Below are 17,938 nucleotides of genomic sequence, written 5' to 3' on the forward strand. Positions count from 1 at the left end.
ATAAGATAACAGCTGGGCGACCAGGCTTCGCTGTAATAATTAGTTATTATTTCTTTGTTTTGACGTTAGTGAAATTCCTGTATTATAGATGAACATAAAAAGTAAGCAAGTAAACCTCATTTAAATACGAATTTTGATCCAAATCGTTAGAGCCAAGATACACAAACATATGTATATATGTACATAGACACAAGAATTACTAATTTCATATTATAAAATAAGATTGTTTGTAACGATTCATACTAGAATATTTTTTTTTTTAATTATGGAAATTTTCTTTTTATTCCAATTTCAAACGACCCTTTCAAGATATCGGTTCTTTTTTTCAAACGAGGATCAACGAATACGACTTTATATTTTTAATGGGGCAAAGGTGTCGCATTGGAAAGCCACTTTTTTTCAGAATCGATGTTACGAGCGCTATTTCTCGTTCATATTATAAAACACGTATTTTACGTAAACGACACCATGCAAATGGCGTCATTGCTCCGAGGGGGACTTCATTTAAATTTGAGGAAAAAAACGCAAACTATATCGCTTTTATCAATCTTTGTAACAATAAAGTTTAGGTACAATGCGTGTAGGGTGCGTATGAGGCGGACAGGACATTTGTCGTCGAAGTCCTTTTTATGTATTATACAAAAAATACCGTATATTACATAAGTTATGGCATATAACTGTTATACTTGACTTTTTTACATTGTGGTAGAATTATTTTTAAGTGAAAACGCATGGGAGGGATGTTTTATGTACCATGTGCTTTTCTATACCCCCCACAACACTATTCAAATTTTCATGATGATTGATTGAGAATTTAAGAGGGAAAGCGTAATAAACACACAAATAAACAAACCAACACACTCAATTTTGTATTTAAAATATTATTTATGATAAAAATTTATGTCATCACATTATGAATTAGCTTATTCGATAGTTAATAATGTTGCATTAAATAAAAAAATAATAAAACTACAAAATTATAAAAAGAATAAAAATTACATTCCCCTATCAAATCAGCATTGTGGTCGTAGTATATTTAAATGCGTGCGCACGCGCCGCCCTGCGCTAACATTTTATGCAAAAACGCAAATTTTATCGAAATTTGAAACGCTCCATTGTATGCAAGGCCGAATGAATAAAAATAATCGTCGCTAACTTCATTTTTAGGGGAAAAATGCATTTGGAAAAGATTCGGTCATTATTCTAAGCAGGAGTGTGTCGTATCGTATAGAATTAACGACTCGTTTTTATGCAAGCGACATTTTGAATTAATAAGGATTTTTGCATGGTCTATCGCATGGGATATCGATTGTTGCGAAACCGCTGTTAAGTTTGGACTTAATTACTATTCACTACAAAAGTTGCATGTTTCAATAATCTTCTATTACTTCCTTTTTTTAATTTATAATACTAAAGCTTCCCAACAGCTAACAAGCAAAAAAAGAGTTGACAAACCGAGATGATTAAGATCCTGAACTGTTTTTTCGGGATATAAAGGCTTATAAATCCGCCACTAGATCGATGCTGGTGGTAGGTAGGCTTTGTGCAAGCTCGTCTGGGTAGGTACCATCCACTCATCAGATATTCTATCGCAAAACAGCAGTACTTGGTATTGTTGTGTTCCAGTTTGAAGGGTGAGTGAGCCAATGTAATTATGTCCCTTGTGCCTGACAAGGGATATATATATATATATATTTAGTAACGAACGTTTATACTAAAAATTGTGTATTCGCAACGTCGAATCCTATGTTCAAAATTGTAATATAGCTAACAGCTTTGAAGGGTGAGTGAGCCAGTGTAATTACAGGCACAAGGGACATAAAATCTTAGTTCCCAAGGTTGATAGCGCATTGGCTATAAGCGATGGTTGACATTTCTTACAATGCCAATGTCTAAGGGCGTTTGGTGAACACTTACCATCAGGTGGCCCATATGCTCGTCCACCTTCCTATTCTATAAAAAAAAATAAAAAATAAGCTTAGACCGCCTTTATACTTTGTTTGCTTTATGCTTTTGTATAATTTTTAAATTTGGTGTTAAATAAATAAAAAGTTTGATTGATTAAATAAAAAACATCAATTAAACGTTTTTTATATGATGAAATGATTTCAATTAAAAACAATATTAAATATGATCTTCCATAATCATAATTTTACCTCATTTAATAAATATCAGAATATAAATAATTAAATTGAAATTGACACGATTAATGACACAATAGTTTTTTGCAAACTGTCAATATTTTTGGGAAAATGAACATTTAAAATCTTAAAATGATGATGCAAGCCGCACCGATTCCAGCGGCGCCTTCGGAGCCCTACGCTTATGTCAAGGAGCCCTTGGTCCAAGTAGAACAATCTACATTGGAGGTTAGTTTGATAGTATTATCTATATGTATTTATTAATAAAATTATTATTATTGCGGACTTTTTTACAATTCTTTTTAAGCTCCACAACTTTTTAAAGAAAGCTATCGATAAGGCAGCATTCGTAGAAAACACATTCTCCGACAGTTTTTTCTTCTTTTATCCACGACAAACCCTTTTATTTATTTGAATAATATATAGTCTCTCATTCAAAATATGGATGAAATATATTTTGAAATCAGATGAATAGTTTAGGAGATTACCCCCTACATACAGATTTATAACCTTAGAAACTTTGCCTTTTAGCTTAAATTTATTTCACCTGCAAAATTATCGGCATTGAATATTATTTCGGTCGCAATTTCTTTAAATGACATTACGCGGTAAATAATACAATATATATTCATATAGTAGATAAACCCGCGGCTTCGTCAGCGTAGCTTTCAGTTTAAACGTACAAATTGCTTATTGAAATTATAAATGATAAAAAATATTTAAATTATTCGGTAGCAGTCGTACATTGAAATTAAAAAAATGTTAGTTTAGTTTTGGTATCTCGCAATTAACTTAAAAAGAGGCAGCTATTTTGAAATAACATACTGACACTTCAATTTTATTATTATATTTCAATTTTAGTATTTGTATAGATGATTGTTTGAGGAAAACAATATATATTAATCATCAAATGAATTACTGCTAAATGAACGGTTTTAGAGAATATTTTCTAAATTTGTGTTTCAAAAGGTTTCATGTATCGAGCGCTTATTTTCCTGTAGAAATGTCTCTCAATCCGCGATTCGAAACCGTGACCATTTTAATAACACACGCCGTCAATGAGCTGCTAAACATATATACCAACTTGTTATTGCTCGAGCCTATAATCAAGTCATTATCAACAATTATTTTTATTTATTTATTAAGTCTGTATTGCACACAATTTACAAACATTATATAAAAGAACAGGTAGTACTCTTATACATACATACAAACATATACTTAATGCCCTACCACCAGTAATACATATGTAATATAGTCTTGGTCCGTCCCAGGTCACACCAGAACCCCACATTCTACAAGATTTATCATCAGTCGACCGGCTGTTCATCACAAAGCGTCTACGAGTTAGGAATGTACTGTTTTTGAGGGGGAAGAAGAACAGATTCTTCGTGAGGACTTCAAATCAGAATTTGGTGTATACCATCGAAGAACAAAATAGGTAAGATTGCCAGTTTACGAAAATGTTATGACATTTTTTTGATATGGTAAAAAATAGAAGACTACTAGATTTTGGCAACACCAAGAACATGGTAGGAGCCCTATTTCTGAACATGTATGTTAGGTATAATTTAATAAGCGTTTCAGTGATTATTGCTGCCCAAAGGATTAGAAATAAACGACCCGTTTTGGGTATCCCTAGTTGATGGTAAGATTATTCTGTGTTAGCTAAAATATATACTGGAGGTAGGGCTTTGTGCAAGGTCGTCTGGGTAGGTACCACCCACTCATCAGATATTCTGCCGCAAAACAGCAGTACTTGGTATTGTTGTGTTCCGGTTTGAAGGGTGAGTGAGCTAGTGTAATTACAGGCACAAGGGACACAAAATCTTAGTTCCCAAGGTTGGTGGTGCATTGGATATGTAAGCGATGGTTAACATTTCTTACAATGCCAATGTCTAAGGGCGTTGGTGACCACTTACCATCAGGTGGTCCATATGCTCGTCCGCCTTCCTATTCTATAAAAAAAATACGATTTTTTATCAGATTGTGAAGAAGTTATAGTATTTGGATTTCTTTCCCGTATTAATGGCATTAATCGAATATTCCACTTCAGAAGGTGTTTTTTTTAAACTTATACAGGGCAGGTACCCTAATATGGTTATTTCCTCGAAAAGAATAAGATAGACATTTAATGTTGTTGAATTATGTATTTCTAAAAAATATTTTATTTGGTGGACGCTATTTTAGACTTATTATTTCCAGCTGGTGGGTGGGCTACTTCTGCTATGGATTGAGACCATTACAGTTACACGTCAGAGACGGTTCTGGAAAAGAGGTGATGCGAATCAATCGTCCTTACGCCTGCACGTCGAGGATATTACCGTGTCAGTTGCAACGCATCCAGGTGCAGATAAAAATGTTTTGTTATATTCAAACATCTTATACTTACTATTAGATACGAGAATAAATTAAATTAAAAATATGAACATGTAATATGTAAATACCAAAAATAGTAAAATCTAGTATTATAGAAACAGTATAAGGAAACCTGCCTGTGTCCACTGAAAATCTGTCACATATGTATCCGACTTGCATTGGGGCAGCGTGATATACTACGTGGCCTTTTCCTCAGGGAGAGTAAGCACAAGCCCAACAGCGGGCTTTTACAGGCGTTACGCTTAGACTAGATTCTATTTTCATAAACATCAAAACAAGACAAATTGTCTAATTCGTTTGTTGACAAATTGTCTAACTAAAAGAAGAATATAGCAAAAGAGTTGAGCCTTCGGTGAAGGAAAATAGTTTTTCTCACGAAGTTTTCCTTCGCCGCTGATCATGAGACGAATTATAAACACAAATTATAAACAAAAGCCACAAGGCCAACTAAGTATTATTCATGATCAATTATGAAGAAGGTTTTTTGTTATCCAGGTATTTTCTCCGCCAGGCACGATGATAGGGAGTATCGAGCAAGTCTGGACAGCTGTGAGGCCAGAATATGTTGTGAAACGAGAAAATGGCGACCGCATATTTTGGTTACGCGGTAAAGTATGATATATATTATGTTATTCATAATAAATACTCGAAAGACATTTGTTTATTCAAAGAACCATCTGTATTGATGGTTCTTTGAAAATGGACAATATCCCATTTTCTAAGGAAATAGGACAAAAACATTCCGGCCTACGTGACACATTGCACGTAGTTTTTTTTTTTTAATTTTTCATCCTATAGATAATTCTATGTCTGAAACGACGAGTTTATCTACACTTGATCGTAGTAAACATTTTCGAGCTCATACAATGATAGAAAGTAAATTATACCAATGTTCGTTAATTATATTATTAAAACAATAAGGAAAATCAAAGTTTGAAATATTTACAGTTAAACCAGATATATTGCATGTAAATTAATACCTATACGTGAATCTATACTAATAATAATGTCCTCCAGACCGATTTCGGCCACGGCGGCCAATCTCAAGAGAGATTAGCCAACTGCGCAGGAGATATTATAGTGCACAAGTGTGTGCGCAAACACAGGTGCACTCTCTATTCGCTAACTCTATAAACCGATGGGATGGCAATCCGACACGACCGGAAAGAGTCCGGAGAGAGGCGCAGGACCAACGGGTTTACGTGTTTTCCGAGGCACGGGAGTGTACACACTTCCAATTTCCAGACTCCGGGCTGCTACTGAGAACTTTCTGACAGAAAAACCCAATAACTTCTATGGCCCGACCTGGGAACTGAACCCACGAGCTCCGAGTTAGGCAGTCGAATGTTATAGTTATTATTATTATTACTATACTAATACTATAAGGTAAACGTTTGTTTAGTTGTTTGTTTAAACATACTAGCCGCTAAGCAAAGTTTATATTTTATTAATTTAACACGAACCAATTCGTATCAATATCTTAATTTAAATTTGGAAAAATTAAATACCGTATTTTCATATAAAAATATTAGTTATAAAATGAAAATCTAAAAAGGAAATCTATGATATTCTTATAAGATTCAATCGCGATAATCCCAATCCAACAGTTCGATTTGAGAAAATTTATAACGTAGTCGGAAAAGCGTAAATACTTAAACTTTCACATGGAATTTTAGAAGCACTGATCCAACTCCAACCATTTTTTTGTCCTAACGCGTTAATGAAGTAATCCGGTGCAAAATCTCACACTGGGGCCATAGATCACACTACGACCCATGGTGGCGGAGCAATAACGCTTAAAACGAGTGAAATCGCGCAGAGCAACTGCTTGTACTATATTAAGTATTTGTTTATAGGGCTAAAATAGTAATATAACTTTCACAATTTATCCATTTAATCTTGTAAGATTGTTTCTCTTTTCGTAATACCTAAGTGAAAAAACCTTTAAAGTAATACACTAAACTTATACCAGAAGATGTAGCATGTTTCAGAGAAGGTTTTCGTATATAATAATTTATATAAACATTATTGTATAAGTAGCCGCGCTTCGCAGTTACATCTTTAGATTTAGACCAGTGACGTAAAAAGCGTGTATTTCATTTTTCTTTATAAATCGCATTTATGTAATAAACTATAACTTTTAAAAGAATCTTCTGTGATCTGATATGAGTTCCGATTGTTGCCACCAGACGACGCTGTATTCATTCCATACAGATTATAGATTGACAGTTAACGTCAACGCCATCGAACAAGTAAAAAAAATCGCAATGCACATTGTTTCTAAATTATAAGGCGTTTTAAATGATTATTTAATACACCCATCGCCACACTCTAGGTCCTCGAGTGACCATCAGCTGTTTCCGTGACATCCAGTTCCACATTTACGACAATGATGGTATAGCTGTTGGCAGCACTTGTAAGCGCTGGCAAGGGATACTACACGCCATGTTCTTGGCACCCGTCACTGACAGGTGATTTTTTTAACTCATATAGTTTATTCAAAACCATCATTAAACTTTTACAAGCACTTTGAATCATTTACATTTATTTGACATTAAATGTAAAGTTATTTTTATAGATTCTACCGAGAAGATAGTTAAAAATAATATCTTTTTGATGTTTATAGTATATTTCTCATTGTGCATGTTATAATTACCTTTAATAGAAATACATTTATGTCGTATATTATAATATTGAGTTTGAATTATTTAAATTGTAAGATTTTCATTATTGTTGGTATCAATATTAAAATTATAAATGCGAAAGTAACTAACTGTCTGTCTTACTCGGCTTACTCAGCTATATCACTGAACCGATTTTTGACATACGGTATTGTTTTACCTATTACTTTCTCCTTTTCTCTTTACACGCGGGCGAAGCCATGGGCGAATACTAGTTTGTAATAAATAAATCAAATAAAGAACCGGTAAGAAAATCGGTATTTACTTTTTGTCAATTATATAGATATAAATAGTGATATACAATTATATTTATACATAGTGTCAAAATCAGTAAAGCTAAGCTGCACGGCTTTCAATTATATAATGTTGTACAGAATAGCACGCCTTATGTATTGTATTTCTGAACTAGGAATATAAATAGGAAATATTTGTTCATTTGTAATCGATAAACTCAGAAATTAATGAACCGATTTTAATACTTTCACCATTTAAAATAATAGAATAATAATGGTTGCAAAGCAAGATTGAAGACAAAGCGCTACCAAGCTGCTTTATCCGCGTGCATGTATTTATGTACATATGTATGTACTCTTATAGTCACAAAATGAAATTCACGCGGGCATCGCCGCTGGCATAGTTGTTTCTTATATATTTTTAATACGAACTCTAACTGTAAAAAAAAAATTGTAAAAAAAATTCGAAGCCAATGATATGTATTGCAAGGCAAAAGTGTATTTTGTGATAACATCGTCTAAATATTTAATCGTTTCACAGATTTGGTGTGGCCTTCAATAGAGATCTCATCGTTCAAGATAAAGCCTTACTTCTAGCGGCGACATTACTGCTAGATTATATGTATTATGATGTTTAACTCAATTATGTATTATATATTGATGTTTTTAGTGATCGATTTTTATTTACCGTGTTATTAAAACAAGAATGTATATAACATTTGCTTGTTTTTATAGTGTCACCTATTATTTTTTTCAAACCCACGATCATCGGTTAAGATTCACGCGTTCTAACCACTAGGCCGTCTCGGCTTAAATAAATGATTATCTAATTACATATCTATACATTCTAAATGCAACCCATAAGCTATTGCAAATAAAGATACATCGATGCGTTATAAAAATTAAAATAACCTACAAAAGTTTGTAAATCGTAATTTCGTTTATAACGATTGTTATGAATAATGTCCATAAACAGGAATAATAAAAATCAAATTCGATACTAAAATACAAAATGAAATCCGGAATGAACCGGAACTCGATCTTACTCTCTTCCCGATTCAGTTTATAATCGTCTAAAAACATCAATCGGACATTAATATTGAAATGAGGGGACATCTCAGTTCGTTATACTTTAAATGCATTTTTCGCTTTTACACAAAAACGACAATTTCCCCTTAAAAATTAATGTCCTGCACCACCCCTATTTGCATTGTGTTTAAAAACTTTTTTCTCTGCGGCAGATGTCCAACGTAAATGGCGCGAAATTTTGACAGAACGTATAATTTTTGGCGCTCACAATGACAGATACGAGAAATTAAAAAAAAAGAACTCAATATTGGGTATTTTATAGAACCCTTTTCCAAAGGATTGAATTCAATTACACATATTCCAGTGAGGAAAAAACTTGTAATAAAAGGGTGTTTTTTACACAATTTTGGAAATCGGGGACTTAGCTTATGTAGGTCAATGGATGTATTTAGTGAATTAAGATTTTTTTTTGTTATTTCTTTTTTACGAAATAAATGCGTGGCGCGCGTCTGTCACGCTTTCGGAAAAGCAAGGGTTTAAAACTAAACAATGGCGTTTTAGAAAATGATTTAGAGTTTTTTTTTTACATTTAATCTCGTAACGAATTTATGTTTTTTATATAAAAATGTAATTTCAGTAAGTTTTATTTTTTAAATAAAAAAGTGTCAATGTCGTTGAATTAATACATGATTGATTGGTTATTGTTTGTCTGTAAAGATTTCGATCAACGTCATATCAATTAAAAAAAATGGCATGCAATGCAGGAAAATATATATCAAAATAATTGTTTTATAAAAGCTAAAACAACACGGTCATATGGTGGTTATGATGTACCATATTACCCAAGCTTGACTCATATTACAAATGATATATTAAATATTATCAAATATATCTAATTAATATATTTTTTAATACCTAAAAATAAGTTACTTCGACTCACTGTTGACTTCTGAAGTTTCAATTTAAAAAATATTGTTCTTATAGGTCAGCAGTTTTTTTTATATTATAGGTAGGCGAATGGGTAAATGAGCCACCTGACGTTAAGTGGTCACCATCGCCAATGTGCTACTAACCTTGGGAACTGAGATTTGCTTGTAGTTACACTGGCTCACCTACCCTTTGTGAGGAACGCAGTATTAGAGTATCTGATGAGTGGATGGTACCTACCCAGATAAAGCCACCTAGTAAAAGTTTAAATTTGGACTTATAATATATTGATATTTTAATTTTTTTTTCTATATTTGGTCGGTCAGGCAAATAGATCATTAATTGACTACTCAGACGTAAGCATACATATGTACGAGTCGTATTTAAATGATCATTACTTTTAAAACACGCAAAGGGAATCACAGGTGCAGTAACATATTATACTAGCTGATAGCGTCCAAACTTCTTACTTGTTAAATAAGCTTGGACCGATAATTTTCTCTCCAACTACGACGATATATTAAGCTATTTAAAAATGTGTATCATACTAAATATCATATACTTATATACGTAACGAAGAATAGGTTCAACCATTGCATTTTCGTATGCGTAATACTGACACATTGGTTGCGTACGCGCATCCGAAGATACAATGCCACTCGTTACGTAGCTCATTAATCATAATTATAATTATTGTAAATATTTACTTGGCTTCAGTTTGTTTTTGTGATTCATTTTGTAATTAAAATATTATTTATTAATTAGTCGGTTGTTTGTTGTGCATAATTTACATTTTGCAAATGTCTCGTTACTCTAGTGACTAAAGTTTATTGGATTTGAATTCAGGACCGCGGGATGTATATAAGCTACTAAAATAACAAGGATGTTAAACAACTGTATATATGATATTATATATTCGTTACTTTCATTCGAATGCGAGTATTCGGGTCATCTCATTGCATGGACAAATCTTCGCAGACTGGTAGTTCGGACGCAGCCGAAAAGCCGGTAAACTATCATGCATCAAAGGATTTATCCATATAAGGCTACATAAATAACATTTTAATTGGAAAACGAGCGTAATAGATACGATACATTTATAATTCAATTATTTCAGTTTTAAATTCAATTATTTATCTGCCAGTAACGATAACTATTTAGAACTTGTTAGAAATTAGTTAGTCCAAGGGATTACATCGAGGCTATTATAAAAACAGCTTCACGAAAACTCGGAGTTCTGAACAAGGTGCGGCGTTTTTTCACGCCACAACAACTGTGCCTGTTATACAAAACACAGGTACGGTCTTGCGTTGAATATTGCTCGCACCTTTGGGATGGCTCCGCTAAGTACCTAATGGAGGCCTTGGACCGTTTGCAGCGACGTGCAGTACGCATTATTGGCGACGTAAAGGTCACAAACACCCTTGAACCTTTACAATTGCGTCGCGAGATAGCAGCACTGAGCGCTTTCTATCGTCTGTATCACGGCGAGTGCTCTGAGGAATTATTCTCTCTAATTCCTGCTTCCCCCTTCCTTCTTAAGTCCACGCGAGCTGGTTCTCGATGTCACCGCCTAACTGTGACATCAATTCCATCGCGCACAAAGAAATTTGGCAACTCCTTTCTTTGCCGCACTACCAAAGAATGGAATTCCTTACCAGCTCACGTGTTCCCCTCCTCTTACAACCCGGGTTCCTTCAAACGAGGCGTGAAGAGGCATCTTGCGGGCCGGCATGGCGGGGACGGCTAGTACAGAACATTCTTCCCGACTGTACTGGCCGTCGTCGCGTTTGGACTCTACTACCACTTACCATCAGGTGGAGTGGAGTCATTTGCCATCCCGGGGCATATAAAAAAAAAAAAAAAAAGAAATTATCGTTTTAGCAATTCACGATGTTGATGCTAATGCCCTCCTGACGATTTCAAAGTGTGAAGTGGAATTCAGTTTGTGACGACAATCCTTCAAAATCTGCCATTTTAACTTACATAATGCGAATTTTAACTTAAATAATAATATTTAAATTATACGTATAAAATATTTAAATTATTAGCTAGAAGCGGTCTAAAATAAAAATAAAATATTTCACTTAAAGTTTATTGATATGTATAGATATATCCTTATAATGTAATTGTTAATATAATATGGGAAAATCAAGGAGTAATTGTTATTTTAATGACCTTAACAAACATTACAACGTATAATAACACTGTTTACCCATATTTACGTTTTATATTTGCATCAAACAAACCTACCGCCGCCGACACCTACCTGTTCTCGGAATTACGATTCCGTTAAACTTGACTATTTCAAAATAAGTAGACAGACTGCGGTTACCAATCTTGGTGCAAATGAATATTCATGTGCTTAATTTTGTTTGTTATTTATCGTGCTTCGGTAAAGGAAAACATCGCGAGGAAACCTGTACCAATTGGCCACATTGCCTGCATTGAAGGCGGAATAAGCTCCGGCGTATTTTGAAAAAGAGACCGCCTTCACACGCACGTAATTTTTTTTACTTTATAATACATAAAGTGGAGTCATAAATATCATTCTTCGTATAGATTCTTTGTATAAATTCTTCGTATATATTTTAAATTATTTCCTCTGAATGCGCAGAATAATGTTTTAAAGCTTTTTATCGATCGTCATTACAGTGCGACAAGGATCTTTTATTCGTTAAATTTCATTAACAAATACATGTGAAACGTTTTACCTTCTAATTTCAATTACCATCACCACCGAATCGATTGTTTCTCAGCTTCGAATGCCACTATTAAAAAAAAACTTTTTTTAAACATAGTACAAAACCAGTCAGGCAATGATTAAAATTTAAAATGACATTTGACAATGACAGCTTTTCAAATTTTCTCCTAACCTTCTCCTCAAAAAGAGGAGAGGAGGCCTTTAGCCCAACAGTGGGACATTCACAGGCTGTTACGGTTACGGTAACTTTTCAAATTCCACAGTGAATCCCTCGAGTCTTCCTTCACATTTCACTGTTAAATGTAAAATGAATATTTTACCGTAAATCTTAAAAATTCAGAATAACATATGCTTTAACCGGCCTCCTAGCGAAGTTCACGCCTGTTGTGCCAGTACAGTAACAGCCTGCAAATGTCCCACTGCTGGGCTAAGCCCTCCTTTCCTTTTTGAGGAGAAGGTTTTGGAGCTTATTCCACTACGCTGCTCCAATGCGGGTTGGTGAAATACACATGTGACAGAATTTCAGTGAAATTAGACACATGCAGGTTTCCTCACGATGTTTTTTTTCGCTGTGAAGCGCGAGATGATTTGTGTTTTTTATAAACACAAATTAAGCACATGACAATCTCGGCTGTAATCTGTCTTGATGTGCAATAAAGTATATTATTATTACTACATACAATATCTAGTTATCTCATTATGTGTATTTTTAAATAAACATTATGTTTCAATTAATGTGTGCAAAAAATGTACTACAATAATATCAATTTATGACATTTAGAGTGCAAAAAAACTTTATAAAGTTCAATATTAATACGCGCGTCGCCCTCCGACCGGGTTAAGTTGGCTCAGTGTTGACACCGTCACGGCTAACCCGTGTCTCTCGATGTTTTGCCATTATATTTTAACATTTAACCCATTTTTTAACAATTTCACCCAAAAAAACAGTTTCCCCACAAGTTTGACAGATGCGACTCACAAAGCGACCCTCGCAACGCAATTTTTAATGGGTCTTGTTTTTTTTTTTAATAAAATGCGATTTTATGTTTTTTTTTCGGAATTCAAAGCTGACAGTTGACGCGAACATAATCTTTAATTAAGAGTATTTTTGGCGGGAACTTTTTGATAGTTTCCGCGAAGGGTTCAATTTTTTGTGATTTATTTGTTTATAATTTTATGGAATAATGGATTTCACACGCTTGAATGCATGTACTTTATTATATAATTAAAATTTGTATGTTTATAGTTTGCATTTGTTTTTTTTGAAGAAAGAGAACGTGAAGAAGGAAATTAAAAGAAGGTCTTATTAGGTGTCAATAAGAAATATTTGTTTTTAATTACGATGATATGCATTTTATTAGTTATTTAAAACATTAAAGAAAATTGATAGCATACGTAAGAGAAAATGTTGTTTTCCACCAACCAAGAACGACTTCCTCCCGAAATTAGATGACGTATATTCTCTATCAGGTTATAGAAGAAGTACGCGAATGAAGAACAAATGCTCTGCTATTTCGTTAGTTTTTTATTATTATTGGTTTATAGAAACGGACATATTGTAACACCCCCCCCCCCCCCTCTCACGCGGGTGAAGTCGTGGGCGGCAACTATTACTACATTTTATTCTAAATTGGCATATTTGTATTGACAGTCGTGAAAACATATAATTAAGTACACAGGCCCCAGATCCGCATAGCATCTCGAAAACCACGATATCTCTTTTTACGGCCATTTTGATGTCGTGATCCCCTATAGCGTTACTTGGAGTAGTCTCAACCTTCCAGGTGAAAAGGGCCGTCGCATCATTGCAGGTGCTATAATGGATGTTCAGTTTGTTAAGTATAGATGGAATACGATACGATTATGCAATAGAAAGTCTTTAAGCAGTTTTCTTATTACCGAAGAATCTGTAAGGACAGAGATGGATTGAAGAAAATAACACTTTTCCGATTTCAAATGAATGGCATAAAAACAAATTAATAATTATTTTTAATCGATCAGGTCTATTTTAAACTAAATTAAAGTGAGAGTCTTTATAGGCGACACCTCTCCCCTTAAGGGGATTGAGCCTTATTCTACTGGCTGGCATTTGGTGGAATTTTATCCGAAACATGCAGGTACTCTCGAGAAGTTTTCTACAAAAGGCACTAGATGAATGTGACATCCAACATGACCCATTCATCTAGTGCCTTTATGATGAATTCGCTTTGGCAAAATATTTATAAATTCTCAATATATATTATTTTATATAAGAAAATATGAAGGTGGGATAATAAATAACAACCTATTTTGTATATTTAATTTATTGAATACGGTAGAAATGTTTCGTAGTAATGGAAAACAAATACATAACAAACAGACGGATCTAGGAACATATACCGACCGCGATTTATTACTTATCACTTCAGAAAGAAAATTATTGTATGAACTGTTCATACAATAATAAAAAAAGATTAATTGAATTTGACTAGATTTTTTTATTATAAATGATTAATTAAAATATATAAATACTTTTTGGTTGTTGTCAAACATTATTAAATAAATATTAAATTATGAATCACTTTACACGTCGCAGATGACACGAATTATTTTACCCCTCGATATATTACAATTGATTAAAAAAAACTTTAAATATTTAAGAAGCGATAAGTAATGGTCACGGCTTAAGATTAGGCTTCCCCCATAGCCAATATAATTCTTTTTATTTTTTTAAATATAATTTCAACCAACGTGGACGTCAATCATTGTTAAAAGGAGTTTAATACATTTGTATATTATTTTTCGAAAAGTTTTAATCATACTTGCTTGTATTTTATCCAAAAATATTTGAGTGTTGCTATACGCCATTGTTTTTTGTAATGGCAACACTTGTATTTTAAACCGAAGACATCCACATCGGTAAAATTAAAAATATATAAAAATAATTTGACTAGAAATAACACAGTTCTCATAAAATTGAAAAAATATTACCATTTTTTAATATATACAGTCGCATGGAAAGCAAACATTAATGACTAGAATGTACTTAAAAATAAATTTTAAAAATGACCTAATTTTTGGAATGACATTAAAGGAACTCATTATTCATTTATGTCAACATTAATTTAGTTTTTTTTTATAATAATTAACTTCATTATTAAATTACTATTGACATAAAACGTTTTTAATTTACAAAGCATCCATCGCTTAATATAAAAAAGTGCTACAAAAAACAAGTTAAATTTACACAGATTATAATATAAAAAAAAATGCAGATTTATTTTATAAATTAAAATAATGTCTATGTTCCCAAGTTACGAGTTTTACATTATATTTCATTAGCACATTAACTCGTTAACTTAAAATATTTTACTGTCTAATAAAAATATACCATCCATTACGTACTATATAATATAACTCTCTATTTTACAAAGTATATTTTTATTAAACAATTCAATTACAAATAAAAATCGTCATCTGGTGTTATAGAACATTGCAAGCAATTAAAAACAACAAGCAAAATAATTTTATTTGACTTCATCTATTCTTATCTGCAACTAAATTTTAAACTGAAATTTTATACGTTTTAATGCCGGCGACATAATCTAGACTTCTTAACAATGTCACTTACTCAAAATGAACGCCAAAGAAAAGCACAATGAAAAAAAAGTTTTGTTGTCTGCTGCTCATTTAAAGCTTTGAATAATTAATCAATGACTTCACTCTGACATGTTATAATCTGTGACACTGTTGATGAAAAATTAGATGGAGCTTAACGGATTAATTATAACGCAACTAATTTATATCTACATGACTCATTTAAATATGAGTGCTTTGTGATATTCATTCATTATCTATATGTGTTATGTCATATTACAATGTCTATATCATGAGTTCAATATACAAATAATATTTTGTAGGAATATTATATGTTCAAAGGCGTAAAGTCATTGCAAATAAATTATACGATAAAATACTGCACGATAATGTTTTTTTTTTTAAATTGTCAAAAAAGTTTTTAATGAAAATGATAATAAAATATGCGACTGTACCACTGTTTACAAGCATTGTACCCGAGCGATGACTATTTCTAACATATGCTGTAGTCCCTCCTGTATTTCAGCTAACCTTAAAATTAATTTGTACTGTTTATTGTATCACCGATCGCCGTTGTAATATGGCCTAAATTTGTACTGTCACAATTACACCTATAAAAATTATTGGTCTATAATACGCTCACTCGGTGTACAACGCTAAGAGAAAGCAAGGCTGAACACAGTATACTTCGCTACTTCATATACGATCCTTTAACTATTCAAATTCCGTAACAATAAAAATTTCGCGTCTCCCCCTTTTATAAAAACGCACGCCTATTGGAATTCAAATGGATATCAGGATCGCGTCCACGCGTACATTTTTTATTTATTTTGTTATTATTTAAAACGTTATTAATATAATTTGTTGTAACGCGCGCGCGCGTCTCGGCTCCCGTTCGAGTTTGGAATTGGCTGAGTGCAGGAAGACTAGTGGAAGTGTTTCTGTGTCAAAATTAACTTCGAGGAACTCTTTAAATACATCAGGAACTTATTTAGGAACGTTTTCATTTGTATCTTGTCTACTATGCACATTCGACAAAATCATATCATCATCTACCTCTGGAAATTCATCACCGATTGCAAATATTTCTTTATCATTTAAGTCTCTATACATTTATATATCTGTTATATCATTAGCTTTACCCTGATCTTCAATCACATTTATATTATAGTCAGGTAGCCTATGTCTCAGTCGGGAGCCGTTTCGCGCGCGTCCTCTAGTGTTCATTAAATTACATCTTAATTACATACATAGGAACTTTCTTTAGAAGCTGCATGGTTTATACAAGCTAACCTCCACAATGATCTACCGAATTATTTAAATAAACCTGTCTTCAAATAAGGTTTTATTATCAATATAATATAATAATTTTTGTCTGTCTTATTTATCTTAAGAGTCTGATGGTTGCGGTTTGTTTTTTAAATCTGGAACTGTATTTTTCATTTATTACATTTGACTATTATTAATTATCATTAATCTTCTGATAAATATTCATAGTAATCATTGGCCTTTTCTTTTTTTTTTGCTTATTTATAATTTGTACTTTGTATTTTGTAATTTTCTTATATATATTTATATTTAACTTCAGTAACATGGACTATTTGAGTCACGCAATTCTTTGTATTAATAAGAACTTATTTATATATTTTAATATATTAAAATATATATAATTTGAGTGCCATTAAAAACAGTTTATGGTTATGGGATCATTGAATTATAGAATATTAAAATCGGCGCTACGACCCTGAAGATAAATAAGACAGGTCCGCTGTAACACATTAATTTATAAATTACTAGAAATAAATATAAAACGTTAAGCTCGGCCAACGACGAGGGAACAGGACGGGGCTCAGCCCACGCCCACCCCAAAACAATGACCCGTAATGACTGATGTGTTGCACAACAAAACGTCTGGCCGAGCCGCACGACCACATATCTAATCAGATTTAGACTAAAATTACGTTTAATGTTGATCACTGCCCAATAGTACGTATCTTTGTGCTTAAGTCTCTCCTAGACAACAATAAATAGTTCAAGTAGCTAACATGAGCGCGGGCTCCGTCCGCGGCGCAACGCACAATATTTGTACTTTAGTGTAACTTCAAAATATATTTATACAATAACAGCTTATAAAACCTAATGTGAGGTAGAGCGGTTGTCGCAGTACACCTAGTTTGTACTGTGGGTGTCTCCACGCCGGCGCAGCTCGCCCGGCTGTCGTGTCGGGCCACCGAGGCGCTCGCTCAGTGATCAACATCGCACCGGTAC

The 17,938-nt window shown here is 33.1% G+C and overlaps 1 protein-coding gene across 1 annotated transcript; it reads left to right on the forward strand.

Moving 5' to 3' along the window:
- The first annotated feature begins 2,225 nt into the window (after positions 1 to 2,225).
- On the forward strand, positions 2,226 to 8,072 carry LOC126777919 (phospholipid scramblase family member 5-like). Its single transcript, XM_050501231.1, has 6 exons — positions 2,226 to 2,369; positions 3,416 to 3,582; positions 4,347 to 4,488; positions 5,016 to 5,127; positions 6,856 to 6,991; positions 7,976 to 8,072. The coding sequence occupies exons 1-6, from the start codon at positions 2,274 to 2,276 to the stop codon at positions 8,070 to 8,072; spliced, it is 750 nt and encodes a 249-aa protein (XP_050357188.1). The 5' UTR covers positions 2,226 to 2,273.
- The last annotated feature ends 9,866 nt before the right edge of the window (positions 8,073 to 17,938 follow it).

Source organism: Nymphalis io, chromosome 24 (genome assembly GCF_905147045.1).
Source record: "Nymphalis io chromosome 24, ilAglIoxx1.1, whole genome shotgun sequence".
Lineage (NCBI taxonomy): Eukaryota > Metazoa > Arthropoda > Insecta > Lepidoptera > Nymphalidae > Nymphalis > Nymphalis io.